The 24,525-nt window shown below is 40.2% G+C and overlaps 1 protein-coding gene across 1 annotated transcript in view; it reads right to left on the bottom strand.

Annotated features, from left to right (window-relative positions):
• Positions 1–24,525, bottom strand: part of RAPGEF5 (Rap guanine nucleotide exchange factor 5) — a 158,939-nt gene that overhangs the window by 92,754 nt on the left and 41,660 nt on the right. Inside the window, exons 7-8 of the mRNA XM_066318589.1 lie at positions 21,257–21,305; positions 4,978–5,054 (exon numbers count right to left, since the gene is read on the bottom strand). Coding sequence (XP_066174686.1) covers positions 4,978–5,054; positions 21,257–21,305 — 126 coding nt within the window. The remainder of the gene's footprint in view (positions 1–4,977; positions 5,055–21,256; positions 21,306–24,525) is intronic.

The following is a 24,525-nucleotide window of genomic DNA, read 5'->3' on the forward strand; positions in this document are numbered from 1 at the left end:
TAGTGTTTTGTCAAAATATTCAGCACTGGTTGTTGTCTAAAAATGGCAGATACATATAAAGAGATGGATTCATGCTTGCACACAGGCACAGCAGAGACTCATTGCAAAGTTAGCTGATATGGGTTAAACTGCCCCTTGCAAAGTCAGTGGCTGATATCACTATCTGTGATTTGGTTATGGATATAGCCGCTACATAACCGAGACCTGGGGCAATGATACCACGTCGCTTTTATTAGCTGAGATGTTTCCTAATGGGAACAGCAGATGCCTTGGGAGGGCCCATCATGTGGCATAGCTATGACATGGCTATATGACTTCAAAGGCAATCTGCAAATAAACATTTTCCCTGCCCTTCCTTCACTGTTTTCTTTCTACTGTTCATCTTGAGTTTAAATTAATCACTACCTACTCCAGAATTCACAACACATCTTGTGAGTCAGGCCCAAAAACTAGGGATGCCTTGACTTGCTAACCCTGCAGGGTCCAATCCTTTGGCCTTGAGCAATTACTGTCCATGACAGATGAAGGTGTGAGAGCGCTCACCCAAATCATCCTACAGTCTGCTGGTTTCTCCAAAGAAGTGAAAAGTGAGAAGAGAAGTGCTTCTTCAACTGAAGAAGCAAATCCACTTCATTAATAAGTTCTTGAATGCTGATGGAAAAAAATAGGCTCCACAAGCAAGTCCAGAGTCATCCTTACCCAATTCATCGAAAGAAATTTGTACATGCCTGCATTTCTCCAGCTGGGGTGAAGACATCCCCTCACAAATCTGCATCAGACACTTCTGCTCTAATGAAGTAAAGGATTTCAGATACAGCCTGTGCCTTGAATGTCCTGTGCCCCCCCTGAGCCCAGCTTCCCGAGGAACCCAGCTTCCTGAGGAATCCAGCTTCCCCACATAAGGAGCCTGCTCACTGGTTTGAAGGTCAGAAACCCACAGAGAAAATAAGGAATTGCATTGCCTAATCTCAAATTCCTTGCATAGTCTACGAGTCTAGTGTGTTATCTTCTAAATCGAAGACTTTGGTTTATAAACCAGTTCTGACACACTCTTAATCCGCTGCACATCAGCAGTATGACTGATTTTATCAAACGTGGAAAAATATAGTGAACTAGTTGTCCAGACTTGTTGAATCAATAGAGAAAAAAAGGGTATTTTGGAAGATATTTCTTTTTTTACTCTACAGTAGACATTAAAAAATGGTCAGATCAATAGTTTCCTAATAGTCTCCTTTTTCTCCTGGAGTTTACACAGGGAACCGAAGACTTGGGAGGCCTGATGTCTGCACTTCCAGCACTTTGAATGCTTGGGGACATTAACTAAATCAAGCCTGCTTATTTCATGGCTGCAGGATGGTTCTAGCAGGGTATTACATCAGTGTAACGTAGGCTAAGGGCAACTTCAACGTGTACTTGTCTACTAGGACTTCGGGATGATAAAGATTTCTACTCTGCCTAGATCTAGGATCTTAGCGCTGTGGAGGCACTTTTTTGCATCTTCCTGTTGTGCTGTCCTGGTTTAGGAATGGCACTCCCCAGTTTAGTGCTCTCACTGAGACTAAATGAGATGCCCCTTGCTCCCTCCTCCTTCTCCTCCCCACCTCCTTTGGGTAGCTGGAGAGGAGAATTGGAGGCACAAAAGGTAAAGATCACAGGTTGAGACAAAAACAGTTTACTGAAAACAGCAATGAAATAAGAAAACACACAGTTACAGCAACAATTATAATGACATAGGGTACAAGTCAAAAATGATTCACAGGGAAACCCCTCAACAACAGACAGTACCCAACCAATCCCTCCTCCACAATATCTCAGACTGGAAGAGAATCCCTTCCCCTGCCTCCACCCTGATGTGAGGTGGTATGGAATAACCTCAGGGTCCTGGCTATTGCAAAAACTAACCCTGTCCTGGCTGGAGCCAGTATATGTGTCCAGAGAAGGTAGTCCATGACCTACAAGTGGAAGAGATGGTTATGAGTCCCTGTTGAACAAATATTTATTGGTCTTCAGAATGTGAAGCAAAACCCAATGGTTAGAACCACTTATGCTATGCAGAAGAAAGGGGGCTTCAGTTTTGGAGCAAGAGTTGGCTTCAGTATGTTCAAAACAAACATCCAAGAGAAAGGGAAGGTTTTGAATGTTGGGTCTCGCTCTCTTTCACTGCTTGCCCTCTGCCTGTGTTCACACAGAGCGTGTTGCTGCCTTCCACATGAATGAGGACCCCAGAGGAGCAACTCTAAAGACAAGCCCATTAGCCCTTGCACAAATATGGTCTGTACTCAATTGGCAATTTCACTGGAGAATCACATTGTCCTGTTTCAAATAACCACCAAGTATAAACACCACGTTTTAACATGTCCCCTCCTCCTGTCACAGTTCTTTAATTTAAAGAGTTACAGACAACATGAAAAAAAAAATTTAATTGAGTTTCCAGAGGATCAAAATTTTCTGAGAGGGCTAAGGTATTATTAAATTAATTGCATATGTTTGGTTCTGGGAGTAAAGAATGCACTTGAAACACAAAAGGTTAAACAAGTTTTTTCACAACTAAGAAAAAACTATGAATCCTTTACTTTTAGTTCTGGTTTCCTCATTTATGCTGACCTTCTACTGCAAATCTTTCTGCTAAATACTTGTAAGAAAACATCCAGGTCAATTAAATAAATAATTGATGACAGCTTCTAAAACCTGTCTAGGAAAATGTTGACAGTTTCCACTTACTGGTCATTTTCACTTCTCAATACAAATTTAATTTTCAAGCAATACTTTGGAAGCTGTTAGACAAAAGGGCAAAGGCAAGTCATCCTACTTGCAAAGCACAATTTTGATTTTCATTTTGTGCAGGCACACATCCTTCAAAACCCTTGTTGGTGCTAGACCTCTAATTCTTGTAGATCAAAACAGGTACAATTACTAACATATGTGAAGGTGAAAATCAAAAGGTTGCGTAGTTGAACTGGCTTTACCTTAATGAATGATAAAAGAATGTACCTTATAGTAAAGCTTTACTACCATTCATGGTTCAAAATTACGATAATTAAGTGTGTTTATGTAATATTTGAAATGAAATTTTAAAAAGTTTAATGGAAATTAAAGCAAATTAGTCACAACTGAAGGTGGAAAAAGGAAGATACAACATATTTTCTGTTTCAGCATATCCATTGGAAAATACTCCCTCTGCATAGGTTGTAAATGAGCATCCTAGCAATGACACAGAGGTGAATTAAAATATCCCTAGGAAGATAAGATGGGATCTTTTATCTACACCATTTACACTGTTTACAGCATGTTTGCTTTTGAAAATCCCCTTGCCAATTTTTTTTCCACACTTTTACCAGTTTTGTCAACTAACTCAAGCGTAAATCAAACCTCTCTCCCACAGAGCAGTGTTTACAGCAGGCACCACACCCTTCAATTCTATTAACAGGAGGTTTGTGGTGGTTTGGTTTTCTTTCACTGTTCCCCCTCTCTCTTTTTGTAGCTGGTGAAAAAAAACTTAATTATTACTGACTTCATCTTTGATCCACCTGAAAACTTAAAACCATGTGTCACTGCCTCAAAAGACAGGATCCCTTGCTTTGCTCCAGTCCTGTGCACAGTCCCACTAAGGTGAAAAAAATCATTCACTCTTTTAAAACAAACTGTATTTGGCCTTCACTGGATGTCATTTTTATGATGCTAACAAACTGGAGCAACCACTGCTTTGATAATGCTCCTGCTCTCCTCCCAGCAGAGCACATGAATGCTTTTGTTAACTGCTCATTTAATAATTATATAATTTTAAATGTGTTTCATATTCTATCAAATTTTAGAAGCTGGTTTACAGTCAATTAAAATCTGGGTGAATCAATACCCCAATAATAAATGTTATAGGCTTTTATAATTATTCCAGGTAATATTATTAGCTGGCTACTTAGGAGCTTTGTGTGTACATTGTCTACGTCATAAATGGCAGCAAATATTTGCAAAAAACTAGTAAGTACAGCAACTAAGTAGAACTGAGAATACATGAAATCCTTCCCCTCACCCCTCTCCCCCCAACAAAAACCCAGATTTTTTTTGTGCAGTGAGGTCAATGTTTCCCTCTAGGTCCTTCCTATATCTCTGTAATGCACTCTTGGCTATACGGCTTGTACCCTTTCAGCGAGGCTTGTGCACAGACATCAGCATAAATCCTGTTTTTCTTGTGTACAACTTTTCAGTTTGGCAAGTCGTTAGGGAGATAAATCAGAGGCAAGAACTGCAAGCCACATATAGGGGAAGGAGAAAAGGTGGCAACTGGTGGGGAACATAACATTTGCAAGAGAAACAGAAGGAGAAAAAAATGAGGAAAATCAATTTTATATTAAAAGCAATAATCAGCACCAGTACAATGAGCTATACGGTTACACTTGCACAGCTTGAACACATGAATGGAATGATTGAATGAATTGCAGATTAATCAAAAAAGATTCACAGAATTAAAAAGGGTAAGCAATTCAAATAAAATACTCTAAAAGGCAGTTTAGTTTCTTCTGAGCAATATCCAGAAGTGTGCTTTGGTTGTAAATGAGGGCAGTTATGGAAAGAAAGAAAGAAGGTTGTTGCTTGCACTTGAGTGACTAATAAGTATCCCTATTTCATTGCATGTCTACTTATGGTGATTAAAATTCAATCAAAATGTCATAAGCCCTTGCCTCCTAAAACACATCTCATTTTACTTTCACATCTGGTATATGCTATGTGTATTATCTAAAAGGAGCAGAAAGATAGCTGAAGAATGCTGTCCAATTGCAACATCATGGGATTAATTCCCAGAGTAATCATCAATCTTATTCTAAATAGTCACATGAGATGAGATCCAGCAGACTTTCTCCCTCCTACATGCTCCCTGCACAGAACATCGAGGAAAGTCCATTTCCCAGAGCTATTCAAAGCTGTTCTTCAACTTGTAGATCTGAAAACATTCCCAAGATTCCATTAATCTTACACATCTACCTGTGCATCAGGGGTATCCTTGAGCTCTTCTAGTCCTCTTATTTCTTGACTGGTGTTTTCTTCATTTTGATGAATTGCTAAAATAAGAAATAGGAATATATTGGAAGCAGGCAGGTTTAAATCACAAAAAGCAGCAAAGTGGCATGTCCCACTTTAGATTAAATATGATGACTATTCAAGGAATGTTTAAACTTTAGCATTCTAGCTAACTCCTGGAGTGGTTTTGGACAGATCCTATAAGGTACGCCTTATTTGGTTTGGAAAAATGCTAAATACAGTTTACTTAATATTTCCCCCTGCAGTAAAATCCAGTACTAAATAGTTATAGTCATGATAATATTACTCCTGATAAAACAATGACATTTAAGGAAACTCCACACTGTAACAAGAAATCATGACTTGTAGGCAATTTAAAAAACAAGGTCTCACTTTTCTTCCATTCTATTGCAGAAGATCAGGTCAGACTAAACAAAATAAGCAGATTTATCCCTCACCTCAGACCTGGAAAGTTCTTTGTGAGCAAAGTGATGTCAATCTTAACAAACATCACCAGTAGCTATGAAAGTCATCTCCAGAAATAAATGGTTGCAGGTGGTGTTTTATTGAAAGCTCTTTGCTGCTCGCACAGTAGAAGAAACCAGCAACTTCACCCAATTAACATGACTTAAATCACTTAAAACTAGCAAGTATTGATAGACTTTAAAGTTTTGTATCAAATTTGTAATCCCTTGAAGGGTCAAAACCAGATGTAGCAGTTCATCCAGCTTAAGCAAAAAGGAATGTCTCACGAAAGAACAGCTCAGACTTCTGTATTGCAAACAGCTTCATCTATAGGCAGTTTTATTATCTATACCCCAAGCTATCCTTCCAGTCAGCACAGCCATCTGCTGTATTTTGGTGGGACATTGAGCCCTCAGATGTTCTGAAACGTGATATGTGGCAGATTGGGAGAGTCACAACAAAACACTTGCAATGGGACTTTACCTCATGCTATACATATCAACTTAGAAGAACCATACTCAAATATCTTTGATCTTGAGTATATATTGAGTGATATCCTGGTTTAGCCGCAGCATTTGTGACACCAGAAGTGTCCTTGAAGCAGCAGAGCTGTCACATCTATTTCCTGAAAAACACCTCATGGCTTTGAAGGCTGAGCTGGTATTCTTCCTCCTGTCCACCTCCTCTCTCCTTCACCCCAGTGTACCTGAGCTTCTCATCAGGCTGCACCTGAACAGCCACAGCCCCCAGCACAGGGTATTCAGACAAGGATCACCAGCCCTGTGTTGCCTTAAAACTATGTCTGCAAGCTGAGGCAGCCCAGAATTTGATTGGTGAGCAAAGGGAGCAGGAAAAGGGCTGGCAGGTAGCAGCACAACCTTCCCCAGACATCCTCATCCCTCAGCCTGAATCTTCAGACATAACCAGGTAACCACGACCAAGCTCATACACCTAACGTGAGCCACGAGGTGCAGCTTGGTGTGTCTGCATGGGTGCTCTGGGTCTGCTGCACCACACATTTAGGCATTTAGGCAGCATGTAGCAACTTAAAAGAAAAGTAACTTTGGACGGCTCTTGACCTCCAAAATAAATTGTATGGATTTATTTTTTCTTACAGCAAGATTGCTGCTGATATTGCTATGCCATTTGCCATATAGGATATAATCTTGTTTCTTCCCCCACAGTTATGCTATCAAAAAAAAAAAAAAAAAAAAAAAAAAGGTAATAAAAATGTAATTAAAAAAAGGAAAATAATTCATTCTGTCAATAGTTTATTCCATTACAGGATCTTTTTAAATCCATTATCAAAGGAAAACAGAGTTCTAACATAAGTCTTGACCATGGGGTTTGCAGGCATCAGTTTACCAGCAAACCTCTGATATTCAAGGTGAATACTGAAAACATGGGGTCAGACTATAGCTGCAACAGACAGCATGTATAATGGGCATTAGATCCCAGCATATTTAAAGCTAGGCAAAACCAAAACCCTCTTGGGATATTGTGGTGTATCTCTGCCTCTGCCTGGAAAAGGAGCAACACAATGACCCAGTAATGAGAGGGGTGGCCCGAGCAGCCATGTGTGACCCCTGCTTTTCTAGTGCAGGGCAGAGTTTCTGAAGGCAACTCCAGCCAGCCAGGCTGTGGGCTCTGTGCAGTACCTTCCCGTGTAACCCATCTCCCAGTCTTCCTCCCCAAGAGCTGCCTCATCCTCTTGCGCACAAGGTCCCACACATGCACGACCTTGTTCTACCCAGTGCCTGTGGGAGACACAGAGTATTCAGGACATCGATTTGTTGACCACTATGGAACAACCTGCCTGAGAAGGGAATGTTGCAATGCTGAAAGGCATTAACAAATGCTAAAAATTGGTGGTTTGAGCAATTTCTCAAATTGTTAAGTCTGCATTAGCAGAACATTTCCCCAGTTCTCCGTTCAATTTTCTGATTTCTTCTAAAATCAATTTGCTGTAGGCACTCATGGGCAAAATATCCCCCCAGACTCTGGCTATTAATCATGGCATTTAAAGGAGTGGCACCTTGCTAGTAACAAGACCATGTGTCCAGGTTTAAGTGATTTACATTGATCCAGCCAGCTTTTCCACAGCCCTGAGCAGACGGGTGCTCCACAAACAGCTGTGCCAGGGAAAAGGTCAGTGCCTGCCAAATGGTTTCTTGTCACAGGCCTCGATTACAAGTGTCCCCTTCCCTGCCCAGTGCCAGGGCAAACAACCCAGAGCACCTTCAACCAAAATGAACAGGCAGACGTCCAGGGAGCAGCACCTGGCTGGGCAGGCAGGTTAGAGAGTGGATGGTGCCTGGCCAGGGAGACAGTGAAAAGCAGCAAACACCCAGAACTGAGGGCAGCAAGATCTCTTACCCAGCACAAAGGGAAACAGAAAGAGGGTGCATGTCCAATGAATACAGCTACCATTGAGTGTTGAATGATTTTAACATGAGAAATTTTAAAGATGATAAGAAAATTGCCTCGCTTTAAGTGTACTCTAAGTGAACAGCTTAAAAAAAAACAAAGAAAGATTTAGTTTTTTTAATCAACAATTTCACAACTCAACTCTAAAAAACCCTGAATAAGTTTATCCTCCAGACCCAGCTCTCTTCGCCTTCAATGTTGTTTAGACTGTATAAGGAATGTAGAAAAGAAGCAGTAAATATTTTCTTAAAGGAACAACAACAAAAAACCAAACAGACCTCACACTGACGTTCTTGCAGCTCTCTTGGGAGACAAGAAGCATTTCACCTCTTTTTCATGAAATTTCCATCACAAACTTGATTTTTTTTGTCCTCCCTGCCTCTTATCCAAGCCCATAAATACCAGCCACAACTGAACCATTTAACTACACCCAGGGAGCAACACTCAAGGAATCACACCATCTCATACTTTTTTCCCATCACAAGAACACAGTCCCGTGAAGGCTGAAGTGACCACACAGACACACAACAACCCCTAATTATATTTCCTTGGTTTCTTTAGGAAAAGGTTGCTATGTGTTTTGTCTATAAAACAGAGAAAACCCACATATTTCTTAAAATATTCTGATATATCTAGAAATTTATGTTACATGGGGCCATCACATACATGTGAGAAATTGATTGAAGTATTTTTAGATATAGTATGCCTCCTAACCCTGTAACAACTCATAGAAACTCCTTGAATTGACCCAGGCACTGCTCTCATGGGTTACTGTGCATGTAATACAAGTTCTGTCACAAAATGTAAGAATTCAAGGAAAATTTCCTACTTACTCTTAGCTGGCCATTTATTTTTTGATTAAAAAAAATTGACATTGCAAATTCAACCATAGGAAAAGCAAGCGGAAGCTTAGGGTGGGATGGGAAAGCATTTCCCAGGCAAATGCTGATTCTGGAACTGTACGTACAAAAAAAAGTTGTGAACTTTGGACCTGAGCCAAATGTTTCCTTCTCCACTACCATAAATCCACCTTTGCTCCCTGATAGTAATATCCTAGCATGTTCTACAATGCAGCTATAACAGGGAAAGACAAAGGTAGTTTACCTTGATCTATATGTATTTATTTGATGTTATGTTTGAGTTCAGACTTGAGACAGGAAAAAATACAAACAAATGTAGAGTGACCAATTCCCTTTTCTACCTGCAGCATTTCTCCTTTGGAGAAAAGGTCACCCTGAATGAAAGAAAAATATGTCAAATGAGCATTAGCTTACTAATGTGCAGGTCAAATAAGTCCATTTGCAAATTAGTCTAGGGAATTCAGGATTTTGGTGTTTTATGGTCACTAAAAGATCACAAGGGCCATCATCTGATCTGAGCTGCTTGTGCCCTCACAGAGCAGAGCTGAGATTTTGTTAGTAGATTCCTCTATAAATTTAGGTTAGCAAAGAGAACTCTTGTGGGAGAGAGGTTTGTCCTTTAGTGACTCCATTTAAGATCATTAACTCAGCAGAAAAAAAATTATGAAGAAATAAGAAACCAAAATAAATCCTTTTGTACCTGCTCCTACAGCAGAATCAGCCATCACATGGGGGTGTGAAAGGAAAGGGAATTTAATCACTGCTCACACTGGAACCAACCAGCCATGCTCTCCCCTGCTTTTACAGCCGTGCCACAAAGTTCAGTGGAGATTCAAGGCTTTGGAAGGGATTTGTCTTTCCAGCAGCAAGGAGCACAACACACACACTAAAGGGTTCACCTTAGCTAGACAGGCTGGCATCCAGGGAGGGTAACACACCAGCAGCATTACAGACCCTCCCTTGCCTGTGGAAGAACCTGCCAAGGTTACCCACAGAGCAGTGCCTAAATGACACCCTCTTCTTTATGCCACAAACTTGAAGGTAAATTAATTACACTTGATGACTAAGATTTTTAAAAGTCACCTAATATTACAAGCACATTATTTCATTTTAATGCTTAGTCTTGTTCACTACAGCAGAATCATTTGTCCAACTGAAAGTGGGAAAGACAGTTTAAAAAAATCCACTCATAAAGCAGCTCCTGGAACCCACAGCGTTGTAATCTTCCCAGAGGCTTTGCTTTATTGTGCTTTCTTCCTTTCCTATAAATGAAATTTCTTCTTTCTACCCCTTCTGGCTGCAAAGATAACCTTTCAACACAAACTAAGGCACTAGCGTCACTCTGCCGCTGCAGCCAGCCAGACTGGAACAATAACACCAGGAGAGGTGTGAACTTCCTCCGTTTGGCTTAATAGGGTGTTAACTGTGAAAGCTAATTATTTAAATGCTTAAGAAAGGACTGTCCTCACAGTTAACCATTTTCCTGCTGAACAACAGGCAAGGACATCTACCCATGTGTAAGCAGCTCGCTCTGGGTGGAACCCACATGGCCATTCCAGTTCCTGGATTTTTTAAAACTGTCCTTCCCACTTTCAGCTGGACAAATGATTCTGCTATACTGAGCAAGGCTAAGCATTAAAATTAAATAATGTGCTTGTAATATTAGGCGACTTTTAAAAATCCTACTCATCAAATGTAATTAATTTACCTTCAAGTTTATGGCATAAAGAAGAGCATGTCATGAAGACACTGCTCTGTGGGTAACCTTGGCAGCTTCTTCCACAGGTGAGAGAAAGTCTGTAGTGCTGCTTCCCCATCACTGCTGGCTGCACCACACCCCCTGTACTGACTGTACAGGCAGCAGGCATGGGGACAGGACACCCCTCACGGACACGCTCCTGCCAGTCTCCTTGTGCCACAGAACTCCAGCTGCAGCCCTTGAGCTTGCTGTGAAATCCATCTTTGGGGCCAGAACCGCCTGACTTTTGGGGCAAGAGTCCATAAACCACCTTCAGCAGACGTGCTTCTGCACTGCCCTAGGCTGTCCCAGGCACAGCCTCAGTAGCAGCCGAGTGTGGGAGATTCCAGCTGCACAAACACTGCCAGGCTCACCTGGAACTGCACAGGCTGCATGGGGACATCCCTGTCCCCACAGCTGCTCCAGAGGTAGCTCTGCTTGCCGCACAAAGCTGGGTCACTCCTAAGGCTACGTTGCGTATATACTCAGAGACGCTCCTTCATTTCAAATGTGGACACGGATTTGCTTCATCTTGTTCTTGAACCTGTTAAAATCCTAGAACATCAAACTAGTCTGCCCGTGGAATGATTTCAGTCCTCTGTGATCACAATTCACACAGGAATCTCCTTTATCTAGCCAGTAAGTAAAAGACACCTACATGCTCTCTACAGATAGGAGACTCATTCCCACCCTGGAAGAGTTAAAGACAACTTCTGAATGCGACAACTTCTGAATGCAACAACTTCTTTTATTTGACAAGCCAACAGACTTTCACTGGCTCTCCCCTGCTGGATGGTTATAGCCTGTTGTGGGAGATTTTTTTTGTCCCTGTCAAAGCAACGAGATCTCAGGAATCTGCAAGAATATTCCCAGGGGGAAGAATCCAGGATTGCCAGCAGCCTGCACTATTTGATTTATTGTCAGCTGCTGAGAAGCTCACAACTTCTAGCACTCTTTTTATATTCCAAATTTTTAAGAGAAATGTTTGTTTATCTTCTGGATTTTTTTCAGTTGGTATTATTGGTTTTGTTTTGGTTTTCTTCCTCAATGGAAGTTGCTGGCATGAAGCTTTAAAAAACCCCGCAAACGTCCATTTTATTTTTTTAATCACATTTCTTTTAATCACATAAGCTAATTTCATTATTTTTGAAAACTTAACTGTTATTTTGAACAATGGAACTTGTGATATCCCTTGTTCTTTGTGGAGGGTATACAGTGAGCTCTAGAGAGGTTGGTTACTATGGCAGCTCTGAGCTGTTTGACAGTGTTATAATGTTTGCTGATGCTTATTAATTTATCAGAGTGGAAAAAAATGAATAGTTCATACTGACACCACTGGGGAAACTAAAAGCCAGATCCTCTAGGCTACATAGAGCACTAGTGCTGAGCAATGGAAAAGAAGATGAGCAGCCAGTAAATGCTTTGCAAACCTTGGATTTGGGGACCATTTTAGACCAGATCTTCATATATGTTCCTGCATTTTCCAAGTTCTGTTTCTAAACTAAAGGGGAAAACTAACAAGCACTGAGCATCCCTGAAATCCCCAAAAGCTGCTTGTAAGAGAGCAATAATCCCAAGAACAAAACCTTCCAACTGAGAATTGGTTCCTTATTTACCATGAAAGAGTAATCTTTTCTCAGAAATTACTGAAAAGAGAAAGCTTTTTAAGCTCATCCTTAACATGTTTCCTTTTATTAGCAACACAAAAATTGCCTTTGAGCTTTCTTATTCCTTCCCACTATTTCTGCATATATACATGCAAATTATCATACAGATTTCCCTTCACTGAGTACATTACATATCTCTGAAACATTTGGCAGACCCCTGGGGGGGTGTTGCCCAGACAGCTGTGCAATCAGCTGAGTAAATCAGCTAATTAAAGAAACAAAGAAAATGCAAAAATTATTAGAGACAGACTCCCACTTACAGCATTGTTCAGCACCTCTGTATGTAAAAAGCACAGCAAGCACAAGATGGAATAAAGGCACTTGTAAGTCGGTGAATGAACTATTGCACTAGTGACAATGATGCCATTTTCTCTCAAACTCTAATCTGGGATGCTATGATATTTATGCTTTGTAGTTTAAATCGATTTAACATAAATTACTCCAGCATTTTATTTCACAATTACAAAAGTGTGAAATGTAATGTTGGTCTCATAACTGACTTCTGCACGTAAAAAATGGTCATTAACTTCTGCTCGACCTTAGGTGTAGAACTAATATTGAATTTGCACAGAGGGTACTCATTATTCTGATTAGTTTCCATGCAGAAAAAGAAGTTCCCAAGGGTCCTAGTGCTACAAGCCATTTCTCAAATCTCAGATAGGAAACAGGACTCCAGAAAATGATGCAAGAGCATTTCCTCTCATTGCAGAGTTTATCAAAAGGAACAGATAACAGAAAGGGTAGGTATCTGCAATCTAAACACAGCAAAGCCACTGTGGTAAAAAAGGAGGCTGGCAGATGCAGATTTGGTCTTGCTGATCACCATTACGGCACCATTTCTTCCCACTGCTTCTAAATGACCACAGGAAGGAAAAACTTTAGATTAAACAAGGCTCAGGTCTGCCTACATTATATAGCCATTATAAATTTAAAAATGAATGTACCAAGTAAAGCCACCAATATTTCCCAGCTCAGTCAGATAATGGTCATCTCACATTATTGTACAACTGGCTTTGTTAGGAACTTCTGTTTATTTTATTTATAAGAACCAAAGTCTTTCATCTGGCTTTGGAGGTCCATATTTCATGCAAGGTATTGGTGTATTAGAACAACAAAATTTGTAAAACACCTCTGGCTAAACGAGACAGGCATTTTTTCATAGACAAACAATTACTGCTGATTCATGTGGCCAGAGAAGATTTGGTTTTCAATGCCTTGCCCTTTATGATGCATGGAAAAAATAAAGCCACATTTTATACTCACTCTGTGAATATATGAAGTGATATATTTTATCAAGGAGAAAAAAATGTGAAAAATTATATGAAAATGCTGTAGGATTACTACAGGAACAGACAAAAGCAAGGGGTTTTGTACCAATCACAGCTCAAGGTGAACTATTTCATGCTTGCATGCAGAACGTTTTGAATTTTATCCAGTAATTGTAGATATTTGTTCTCATGTCCATATTTAAATTTCTTTTTAAAAAATCACGTGGTAGTGAATGTACCTGTAACAGTGTTGTCTGAAAAGAGATGATGTAAGGATGGAGAAGAAAGAGCCCATTACATGATCAGAGAATGGTTGCTGGGAACAGATCAAACAAGGAGGTATGCACCGTTGCTGAGCAGGCTGGTGCAAAGTGAAACACTGCTCTCTATTCCATGGAAACATCCCTCAGGCACGGCCAGGAAAGGAGCAGGAAACAAAGAGGACCCTGAATAAATAAATTCTGTGAACTCATTGTAAATGCCTCTCCCAAAGCCCCAGTAAACAAAACATTCACCTGGGGCTTGTTTTTTGCACAACTGCTGTCTTTCCGACCTTACTGTGCTCTCTTTGCATATGTGCAAAATACCTTTCGCCTACACAGCTACCCTGCATTGCTGATTGCTTCTATGTGAGTACCTTAGATCACACAGAAAGAACTATCCTCAAGGTTCTACAACAATTGCAAAAACAAAATCATAAACTGCCAAAATCCCTCTCACCACAATTCCCAGCAGAAAGCTTTTGTCCTTCTTTTTCCAAGTCTGAGTCCATTCTGCTTTATATTAGCTGTTGAATACACAACAGCTGGTAAATGTTACTGTGCAGTACTTTCACTGATGTTGTCCAGGACATTTCCCACCCCTAGCATCACCCAGGGTAGGCACAAATGAGCATCATTCCCCAGGGCTACAAGGGGTCTGATCCTGCTCTTTTGAAATGCTGTCATTTTCTAGGTGTGCTTCATCTCAGGAATAATGGAAGAATCTGATGTGATGCAATACATCATTGGTCCCTAGGGGTAGGGATTCCCTTCAATAGGGCACGAAATGTTTTTAAAAGATTTTAAAAAGATTGCGTAAAGAAGCAAGCATGATTAGAATCATAGAATCATAAATTATGCTGAGTTAGAAGGGACCCATCAGGATTCTGAGCAGGACATCCCAAGAATCACACCATGTGTCTGACAGCATTGCCCTAAAGCTTCTTGAATTCAGAAAGATGTGGTGCTGTGACCACTTCCCTGGGGAGCCTGTTCCAGTGTTCAAGCACCCTCTGAGTGAAGAACCTTTTCCTGATATCCAAACTAAATCTCCCCTTACTCAGCTTCACGCAATTTCCTTGAGTGCTGTCACCAGTCACTAGAGTGAAGAGATCAGTGCTGCCCCTCTGCTTCCCCTCCTGAGGGACCACCGTGGGGTCTCCCTCAGTCTCCTCCTCTCTAGGCTGAACAAACCAAGATCACCTCCCTTGCTTCAAGACCTGAAATCACAAACCTTAAAGAAAGACCCTAAAGTGCATTGTAACTTTTAAAATATTGCTAGCTATGTTTTCAAGTGAAGCTTTTATTTTGAATCACATTTCAATGAGCAGGGGAAAAGTAAAGATAAAATCAGCATGACCAGAAGCACAACAGTCCTGTGCCTTCACTTTAAGTGGCCATTTCTCCAGGGTGAATCCTGTAAGCATCATTTGCAGAAGAATTTGCAGAAGAACTCTCATCCCACACAGTTTACTAATTTCAACCCTTGCTTTAAACAACTGGGAACTCGGAGGAACTGGAAGTTGTAGTGAAATGAGATACTACTTAAGTAAGCACACCTATTGAAAGGATTTGAAGAGAACAGAAAAGCAGTAAGATCCTATTGATTTATCCTTTTCCCACCCTTCAAACTTCCTCAATCTTTTCACAAGGGAAAATGCACACCTCTCTGGCATATGACTGTCACTTTATTCTGTAAATACGACCAAGTTTTTTCATGCCTCATTATGCTCTTTTTCAGTGGCATAAGTGGTAACAAACTGTACATTTTACTCCAAAGATATTGAATATCTGGTTGTTTATGAAACATGTAATTCAATAGTACTTAATATGTCTGAAATTTCCACACAATGCTGAACTAGTCCATTCTTTAATGACCTTTGATCATGTATTTGCTACGTCATTTTGCATACATATACACATTTTATGTGTACACAAGTCTAACTAAAATTTGTAATGATTTTCATTTTCTATATTACACTTCTACAAGTGAATAAAATGAATAACATAGCATAGGACATTCAGATAGTACCACGTGACAAAACTTTAGCTAATTAATGTAGAATAAATTTACTGAGAAGTCTCACAGGGATCTGCACTACTTGAGGAAATGGGCTGAAAGATAAAGATGCAGTTTCCTGAGTTAACTAAGCTGATAAAACAGCTTAATGCTGCCAAAAGTGTCTTAGTGGGCTCCTTCCCACACACCTCCACCTCTCCACCCTTATAAGAAGCTGCCACCCTCACTTTGTGTCAACTCTAGCACATGTTGCTGCTATACCATATGCTGCTCTGGCTGCCCCATCTCAAAAGTAATATAATAGATATAGCAAAGATAATCAGATTTAATGGAAGAGATTTGGTATGAGGAATGACTAGTGGTACAGCCAGTAACTGAAACAACTCACAGGGGTAAGACAGATGTGCACAAAATCCTGGATAGTATAATGACAAATAGGGAATGGAGTATTCACCCCCCTCTGTCAGCAAAGGGCTGTATCACAACAGAGTAAGGGGCACGGAGAATGTGTTTAAAACAAACAAGAAAAAATATGTTTTAACATACTACACATGTGAATTGTGAGACTTGCTGTCGTAAGAGACGATGAAGGTCAGGAGTATAAGCAGGCTTAAAAAGCAATTTGATAAATTAAAAGAGAAAAGGTCCAGCAAGGATTACCTACCACAGTAGTGTGGGTACACCAAAATCTATCACAGGCAGGTAGATGCTGAGTATGTACACCAGAAGGAGTGTACTTGCTCTGTTTCTCTACTCTAAGCATCCCCTACTCATCACTCACGGTAGGAGCGTAGCTGGGTGGACTTTTAACCTGACCCAGCCTGACTGTTCTCATGTGTTTAACCAGGCTGACATTGCCTGGAGTGTGTTTGAGTCGAGTCACGCAATCAGCTCTGACAGCAGTGCTGTAGAGGTGGTGCAGTGCCTGGGAAAAGGAATAGCTGTTCACAGCTTGCTTTTCATTCATGTCGGCAAAGCTCAAGCCCCAGTGACTGCTTCATATTGAATTGTCTGCACTAAAATAAAAATATGAAGCAAATCACATAGGCAGTTAGGTTCTGACAGAAGCAATACAAAAGAAAAGGGGAAAGGTGGCTATGCATACATATATGTAAGAATAGGGGCGAGGCAATCTAGAAGATCTCAAATACGGAGTTAATACATTGCAAAAGTCATATTATCATAAATTATTACACATTATTATAAAATGTGAATGATATATTAAAAAATCAATAGAGCTTGCCAATTCAAGAATGGCTTGGCTAAAATGTATCTAATTATAGAGTGGAAACCTGAATATCATTTATTAGGGGGAGAAAAACCACACACAAATCCTAGGGCATTTGTGGCTGCCCTGCCTTTCACAGTGGGAGGGCGAAGCACCCACAGACCTGCCGCTGCTCCTGCAGCGCCTGGGGAGAAGCTGAGTCACCATCTACCTACCTCATCCATACCCTGTCAGCTATTATCTTAACTAGCCCCTGTATTCATAAACACAAAGACAAGAGCCGTGCTCTTATCAATTGATCCTTTGCACAAATAAAGTTATAGAAATTCCTTTTTCTATAAAGGGATTTGCTGGGTGATGCCATGGGGTGCAGCTGGGTTTGTGCACAGAAATGCAAGGCATCTTGTTTGTGGGTGGGATTAACACCAGTACAAAGCATCTACCTGACAGGTTTTGATCAGTTCACATGTACCCGTGTAGCTTTGCCACCAGCTAAAGCCTCCAGCCTTAGGCTATTTGCTGCTTTTTATCCTTGTTTTAGCTACCATCTCTAACACAGAAGAAGCATGTCATGAGGCATGACAAGCAATTGAGATAAATGCCAACCCTTGTAAACCTTTAGGCGGGGGGGGGCTGCATTTATGTTACGTTTCAGCACATTAGCAGAAGCTATCAGAAGCCAGTAGGGTATAAATAAACCAAACAATTCAATGCCAAGTGCCTACAATTAAAGAAAAAGTTCCCTTCTGCTCCAGTTACTTGCTTCCCCAAGACCTTTTACCAAACCACAGAAGACAGCATTTAATCTATTTATTTCTAAGGTTAGGCAAGAGTAATTTCAATGCATTTTTATAAGCTACAGAGAAGTGCACAAGCTCATTTCCCCCTCCTAGGTCACCTTTATCATGAGAGCTTTATTCTAATGAAATATAAATGTGATTTCGAGTCAACAGTGTTACCGAGGTCCATCAACACTTCTGAATTACAGACACTTGTTTTATTCTGGTTTAGTTTTATTTGCAAAGAAACTAAAAGTGCTGAGCTCCCTCTGCATGAAGGCTCTCAAGCATGTCTCTGTCAGCACATGCCTTGTTATCGGAGTGGTACACTTGCAGTACACATCTGGAATATGAAAACAGAGCTTTTTTCTCACAGCACAGAAGTTTTTCATTTTTCAAATTTTTTTCTTTGGGCATCTGCCAGTTTTATGAATTTCTCCTATTCTTCTACACCGCAGTAAAAACAGAAAAACAGCTCTTGGGGAAAGGCATTCTACCCCACACCCTACTGGCTTTTTATTTTCTGGTAGCAGGCATTCTCCATCAAGTCAGATCCTGTACCAGCAAGAATTTGATACTGTGCCCTACCCCACAGCAGGCTCAGGTCTCTACCTCTGTTTTTGTCAGCAGATACAGCGTGGAAATCTTTGCCACAGCCAGAACTCTAATAGTTGCAACTACTACCTGTCACATACATATACTAGGTAGCGAACCCAAGCTCCATTTAAACAAAAACAAACTGTTTCATTCGGGTAACCTAAGGCAATACTTGCCCCCCAACTCCAAACACAGTAAACCTTCCTACTTGGAAGGTTTACTTGGAACCTCTTCATCTCTTGCACAGGGAACTGTGGTGTTCAGATGATTGTATAGTGCTTTCCATGCAACTTGACAGTGTGATTACTACAGCAGCTCTAGACAAATAACGCAAAAAACTAAAATTGACAATTTTTCTAGTACGATTAAATAATTGTGAAATGTCTCTCTAAGGGCAGATGTACATCCAGAAATTAAAGTAGCTCAGGAACACATTATATAGTCCTTGCATTAGGCAAAAATGCTGCTGCTTTTTCTTTATTTTTATGGAGGAAGGGGGGCTGCTGATCTCTACGAAAGCTTTTGGTTAATGAACCAATTACCCTTTGCAGGCAGGTTCCAGACAGCAGGTTAAGACCATGCCCATTGCCTGCCCTCCCCACTCATGAATCCCAGGGTGGATGAGCCAGGCTCCCACGCCATTCACACCAGCCTGGAAACTACCCAGGGCAGCTGGCCTAAAAGCCATGTCCCACTCTTTTCAAGCCAAAATAAACTCTTTGTCTGATTTTTGGTGGCTTATTTCCTGGAATTATATGGACTCTTGGAGAGGATTAGAGGAACAATATCTTCCAAAGATACTGTGGCTTACAGCCTCAGAAGTACTTTCTCTGAAAATGTGCTTCACTTCAGCAGGCACAGTGCACCATAGCTTGATTGCTCACTGTAACTGCTACACTGGGAATTCAACCACCAGCAATTAAATAAAGGAGCATAACCAACCACCCTAATTTACTCTGCACCTACTTTACTAAAGGCATTAACTTAAATTAGACTTTACAGTTATGTCTGATCATACAGGCATTTTTCACAGGCATCCAAGATGGGGCATATAGAAATGTAAAATCCAACAACAAGCATGCACTAGTTATACTGACTAAAGAGTTATCTTTTGTTCAGATCTGTAATAGGAAAGGCTGGACTGCACTGCAAAGCTCTAGAAGAAGCTTTGGTTCTTTAAGGCTGTGATTTTTAAATGAAATATTTCTACCTGTTCACTGAGGATTGCAATTACACCAGTAGAAAAGGAGACTCCAAGAGATACTCTCCTTTTGGATTTTCATCTCTTGCACCTCATTCCTAATCCAACGCCCATCCCATTTTCTACTCAAACAACCATCCACTACAAGGAAATAAGAGGCTAATTACAACACTGTTTTAATTACAGCTAGTAGCAGTAGGAATATTTGCTGACCAAACTGCTTAGAAGAGATATTTCTTTTACCTCTATAAGCAAGAATTGAAAGTACATGGCACTATGCTCATCCCATTTAACAGCAAAACAAAAGATTACCTTGAGCACTTCTTTAAAACAGCCTGTTTTCTTGTGCACTGAGCCAGAGCAGAAGCATTTCCATGTTCAGCCATTACAAGTCAAATGGGACTGGGGTGACACCAGGTAAGGGCAAGCAGCTGAGGGGTGTTGACATCATAAACTACTACAGCACTTTCAGAAGCAAAGCTACCACACAGAAGCAATGAAGGTCTGAATCCACACTCTCATTTGTGTTTGGTTTACATTTATTGATGAGTGTGGGTATAACTTTAGGGTACTTCTATTTCCAGAAAAAATGGCATCAAGCTATGCCTAGAATACTTTTTTTTACACTTACATATTCACAAGAAAATATTTGCAGGTACACCAGCCACATCTTCTTGGTGCCTCCGGTTTACGATACCATGCTGTGTGTTGTGCATGTGTGTAGTGAATTTTGTGCTGTACTTGTAAGCCACAGACAGACTGATAGATATTATGATGCAGCACAATGAACAAGTCAGAAAATAGCTCAAGACGTACAAGAACTGCAACTTTGATCTCTAGAAAAATCACTGAAAATCACAAGAGATTCTCAGTGAAAATGGACTCAAAGACCTCAATGGCTTTGGGAACACACTAATAATTCAAGGCTACTCCACCTCTTTATAAATACTATCATCTTGGTGCAGAAGACACTGCATGAAGAGTTAACCCTGTAAAGAGCCAGGTCTGGCCAAATAGGTTCTGTTAGTTCCTGTGCAGTGCCTGGAAAACACAGCTTCCTTGTTTCCACTCCAGCTCAGCAACGCAGACTCTACCTTCCAAAGCACCTGTGCTACCAAACCCTGATGGAGCTGAGATGGCTGCATATTTCAGTGCCCTTGCACAGTGGCACCAGCATTTGGTGTGAGTGCTTTTAATATCAGAGACTTCCAGGGATTGCTTTTCCTCTTCTCTTGCTCTGATCAAAGGCTTGCCTCTCCAGCCATACAGATGTACAGACAGGAAAGAACAGCTTTGTGCATGGAGTTGTCCTTTTGCTTTAGCAGTAAGAAAGACACCTGGCTGGCAAGTAAAAGACAGAAAAGATGATGGCATGAGATGATTAAAAAAAAAAAAAAAAAAAAAAAAGGAAAATGACCAACTTATTTGTCTTAAACATAAGTCAAATAAAGACATCAGTTTTTTTAATGAAGTGCAAGCTAGAGAAAATAGTGATTTTGGCCAGAAAGAGACCCAAGTTCAACTGTAACACTGCTTTTATTCACTAGGTCATTAGACGTAATGAGCTGGAAGGAGAGAAGCTCAACTGTAATTGCATTGTGCTGTATACAAAGATTCTCCATCACTATCTTTTCTTCCCTATATTAAAAAGACAGCAGTGACAATTCAGATACTTCAAGAAATGACAAAGGGAACAGCATTACAAAACCCCTCTGAAGTTCAGCCTGACTCACCTGACTTCCTTGCTTTCAAGGCAATGACAGCAGCCAGTTCTCTCTGTACCTGAAATATCAGGAAAAGAAAAAGATGGTTATAGTTCCTAGCACAGTCAAATAAAACAAAATGCAATACTGGTAAGATAAGAGCTATCAACGCTTTGGAGCAGTCAACAGCATGAGGAACTATGCCTGATTTTGAAATTACAGTCAGTTTTCCCTAGCAAATCTATCTCCTTCTCATCTGGGAATTCTGTGACTTTAATTTCATGTAAATACCACACATTCCTTAGGGAGTGGGCAATTCAGTAGCCTGACCTGTAATTTATTTGCACAGCATATCTCTTTCACAAGTACACACTTGAATCTTCTCCCTTCCCTTGTTACATATTTGTTTTGCTTCTGATGAGCATAATGTAATGCTGAATTTTTTGTGTGACTCCAGAATAAGAAAGTCCTTAATGCTGAGGTTTGACAAAAGTTCATGTACATAACTGACCTTCATTTTTTGGATCTTCCAGGAGGAAAAAAAAACAAAAAAAAAAAACTCTCCTAGTATCATGGCTGAGAATTTCAGGACCAAAATTTCATTTGAGATGAAACTGCAAAAGTCAGGGCTGTTTTCAGTTTTACAGGCTCCCTCACTAGCTTGTGGTAACACACCTCTGCCATGCTAACCAGCTCTCTTCCTCATCCTCTTGGTATCTGCATTCTTCATATTCTCTGCATAGACCAGCTGTTCTCTCTTTAGCCACTCACCTCTACATCCATTTCTCTCCAGAGATCTATTCCTTTTTATATAATTTCTTTTTCTATCATTTTTTAATACATTATTCTCATGCTTCCTACTTCTTCACTGCTATCATCTGTCCCACTGCAGCTGCTTGCACTTGGCCTACAGCACCCCAAATGCTCTCCTGCTGCATACACCTCAGTTCTTCCCTTCCTCTGCGCCATTTATGCTCTCAGATTTCTTTAAAGATCTCTCAGCTCCTTTCGATTTCCCTAATTTTCCCAAGACAGCTTGTCTTCAGTAGTAAAAAAAATAAATAAATATGGCACATTACTACTTTTTCTAGGGATTGTCTCACCTCTCTGTACAAAGTCTTCAGCAGTGCATACTAGCCATCTTGTCTAACAGACCTAGGCAGGGCTCAAGGCTATTCTGCAGTGGGAAGTTTGACATGCAGTTTCTGCCAGACGCAAAATTTCAAGTTACGTAGTTCAGTCATAAGGCACAAAGCCCACAGAGGATTCCCAAAGCAATGCAATTATTAACTACTGTCGGTATCCCACTCTAATGACTCTGAAGAGAAGTTTGAAAATGTGAAGGATAACTAGTTAGCATTATACTGGTCTGAGCAGAAAGACAGACAAAATCAGTCAGGGCATCTCAGTACTATGGTAACCCAAGCACCCACTGATCAGATACTCAGGAGCCACCCAGCAGTTCACTCTGCATGTGGCAGAAGGCAGTCATACCAGAGACCACATCCTTCCTCTGCTTGCATCCTTCTTTCCTTTGTGGCAAAGGACCAAAAAGATTTTTTTTTTTTTTTTTTGCTGTCCTTGCAAGGGAAAAGGATCTTTTCTTTCCTTGATGCTGCCCTACTGAGAGGGATGGAGTTTTCTGCCACTCCAAGCAGGAAAATATGAAGGCAGTGCCACAATTTTCTTAAATGTCATCCTGTTTCCAGCACAATTGTGCAAGCTGGCAGTACTACCTTCCCTTCCTTCCTTCCTGTACACTCATTCCCATGTCTGTAGAAATATTAATCATGGATAATGTAAGCATAAACTTCAAGTAAAATGGGAAAGAACAGTTATTCTGTGGAAAAACAACTTGTGTGCTTCCTTGCAGCAATTGCTATACACAAATATTATAAAAAAAACATACAAGCTATCTAGTAAAGAGCAGGTTTTTCAATAAAAGCCTGAGTTGTTTCTGAATAACACCATGACTTTTGTTGCTACACTTCTTGGACCCTCTTCCTTCATTAAACGCAGAAGAAGGTACCCATTTTGATGCCTCAGTTCTGGTCTATTGTCACAGGTATTGACAGTAAGAAACATTACACTGATCTTTATCTTTTAGCATGTAATAAATACATTATCCTAAGATTATCCTTAAGAGACACTACAACCTGAAACAATTGTGAATGTATCACTCAACCCAATCAAGTGTTTAAGAAATGCAAATCTCTCCATGGCTGCAAAGAAAAACACATCTTGTCAGAAGAAAAGGCAGCATTGTGGGATCCTGCAGTTGTATTTGCAGTATTACTTTTGCTTATAAGGTGGCACCTTTTAGGTTTGCAAAAGTGCTAGAATCACAGAAAATTAAAAGGCTGGGTTGCTATATTTTGTCTATGTCAAGCTAAATATCTCCTAGTTTGCTGGTGGCCAGGAATGCAGCTGGTCTTTTACTTAACTTGAGCAAAATGCTTCAGATAGAACAGGAGGAAAATATGTTTTTCTGATGTTAACAGTAAGCAAAAGTTCTTTCATCAAAGGGTTTCATCATGATAACCTGAGCTCCCTCTTATAGGATTCACTGCAAGCACAAAGAATTGGTACTGCTGACCATCCTTCTGGATTTGATTTGTGTCCCTAGATTTCATAATCTATATGCTTTTGTCTATTTTAGCATAAATGCACTTGACATCCCTGCTGGACATGCAATTCCTCTGCATCATTACACCAATGGAAATCCATGTATAACACTCATTCCTCACTGCACACATGCTGCCCATTATCATACTTCTTCCTAATAGGATTTCAGTTACTGCCTGTTTGACAAAATCGATAGTTGCACATCACATGGAAGATAATAATGCAGACACCAAATAAAATATATAAACAAGAACTATGCCTACCATATTGACATATTAAATTTTAAAAAATGTTTTATACATACAGCATGTTGCTACAAAGTTAACACTATCCAAACAATATGAATAACATTGCAGATGTCAAAACTGATTCAGTTTAAAGGCCAGTTCACCATACAACATTTACAGAAATATAATGAAAGTCTGAAAGAGAACATTTTGAGTGGGTAGTTGGCATGTTACTACATCTCAATCAGTTTTCTTTTTGCAATATAGAAGAGTGTGCCTAGAAAGAGACACTCAGGTATACCTCTGCTTAAGTACAAATGGCTCATTTATGTGGTGAATCTTGTCTTCAAAGAATAGAGAATTTTGAAAAGTAAATGACAACTACTGCTCTTCTTTTAACACAAAAATTATAATTTTGTCATAGTGGACATAACTGTGCATCTAGCA

This window comes from Sylvia atricapilla, chromosome 1, assembly GCF_009819655.1.
Source record: "Sylvia atricapilla isolate bSylAtr1 chromosome 1, bSylAtr1.pri, whole genome shotgun sequence".
Taxonomy (NCBI): domain Eukaryota; kingdom Metazoa; phylum Chordata; class Aves; order Passeriformes; family Sylviidae; genus Sylvia; species Sylvia atricapilla.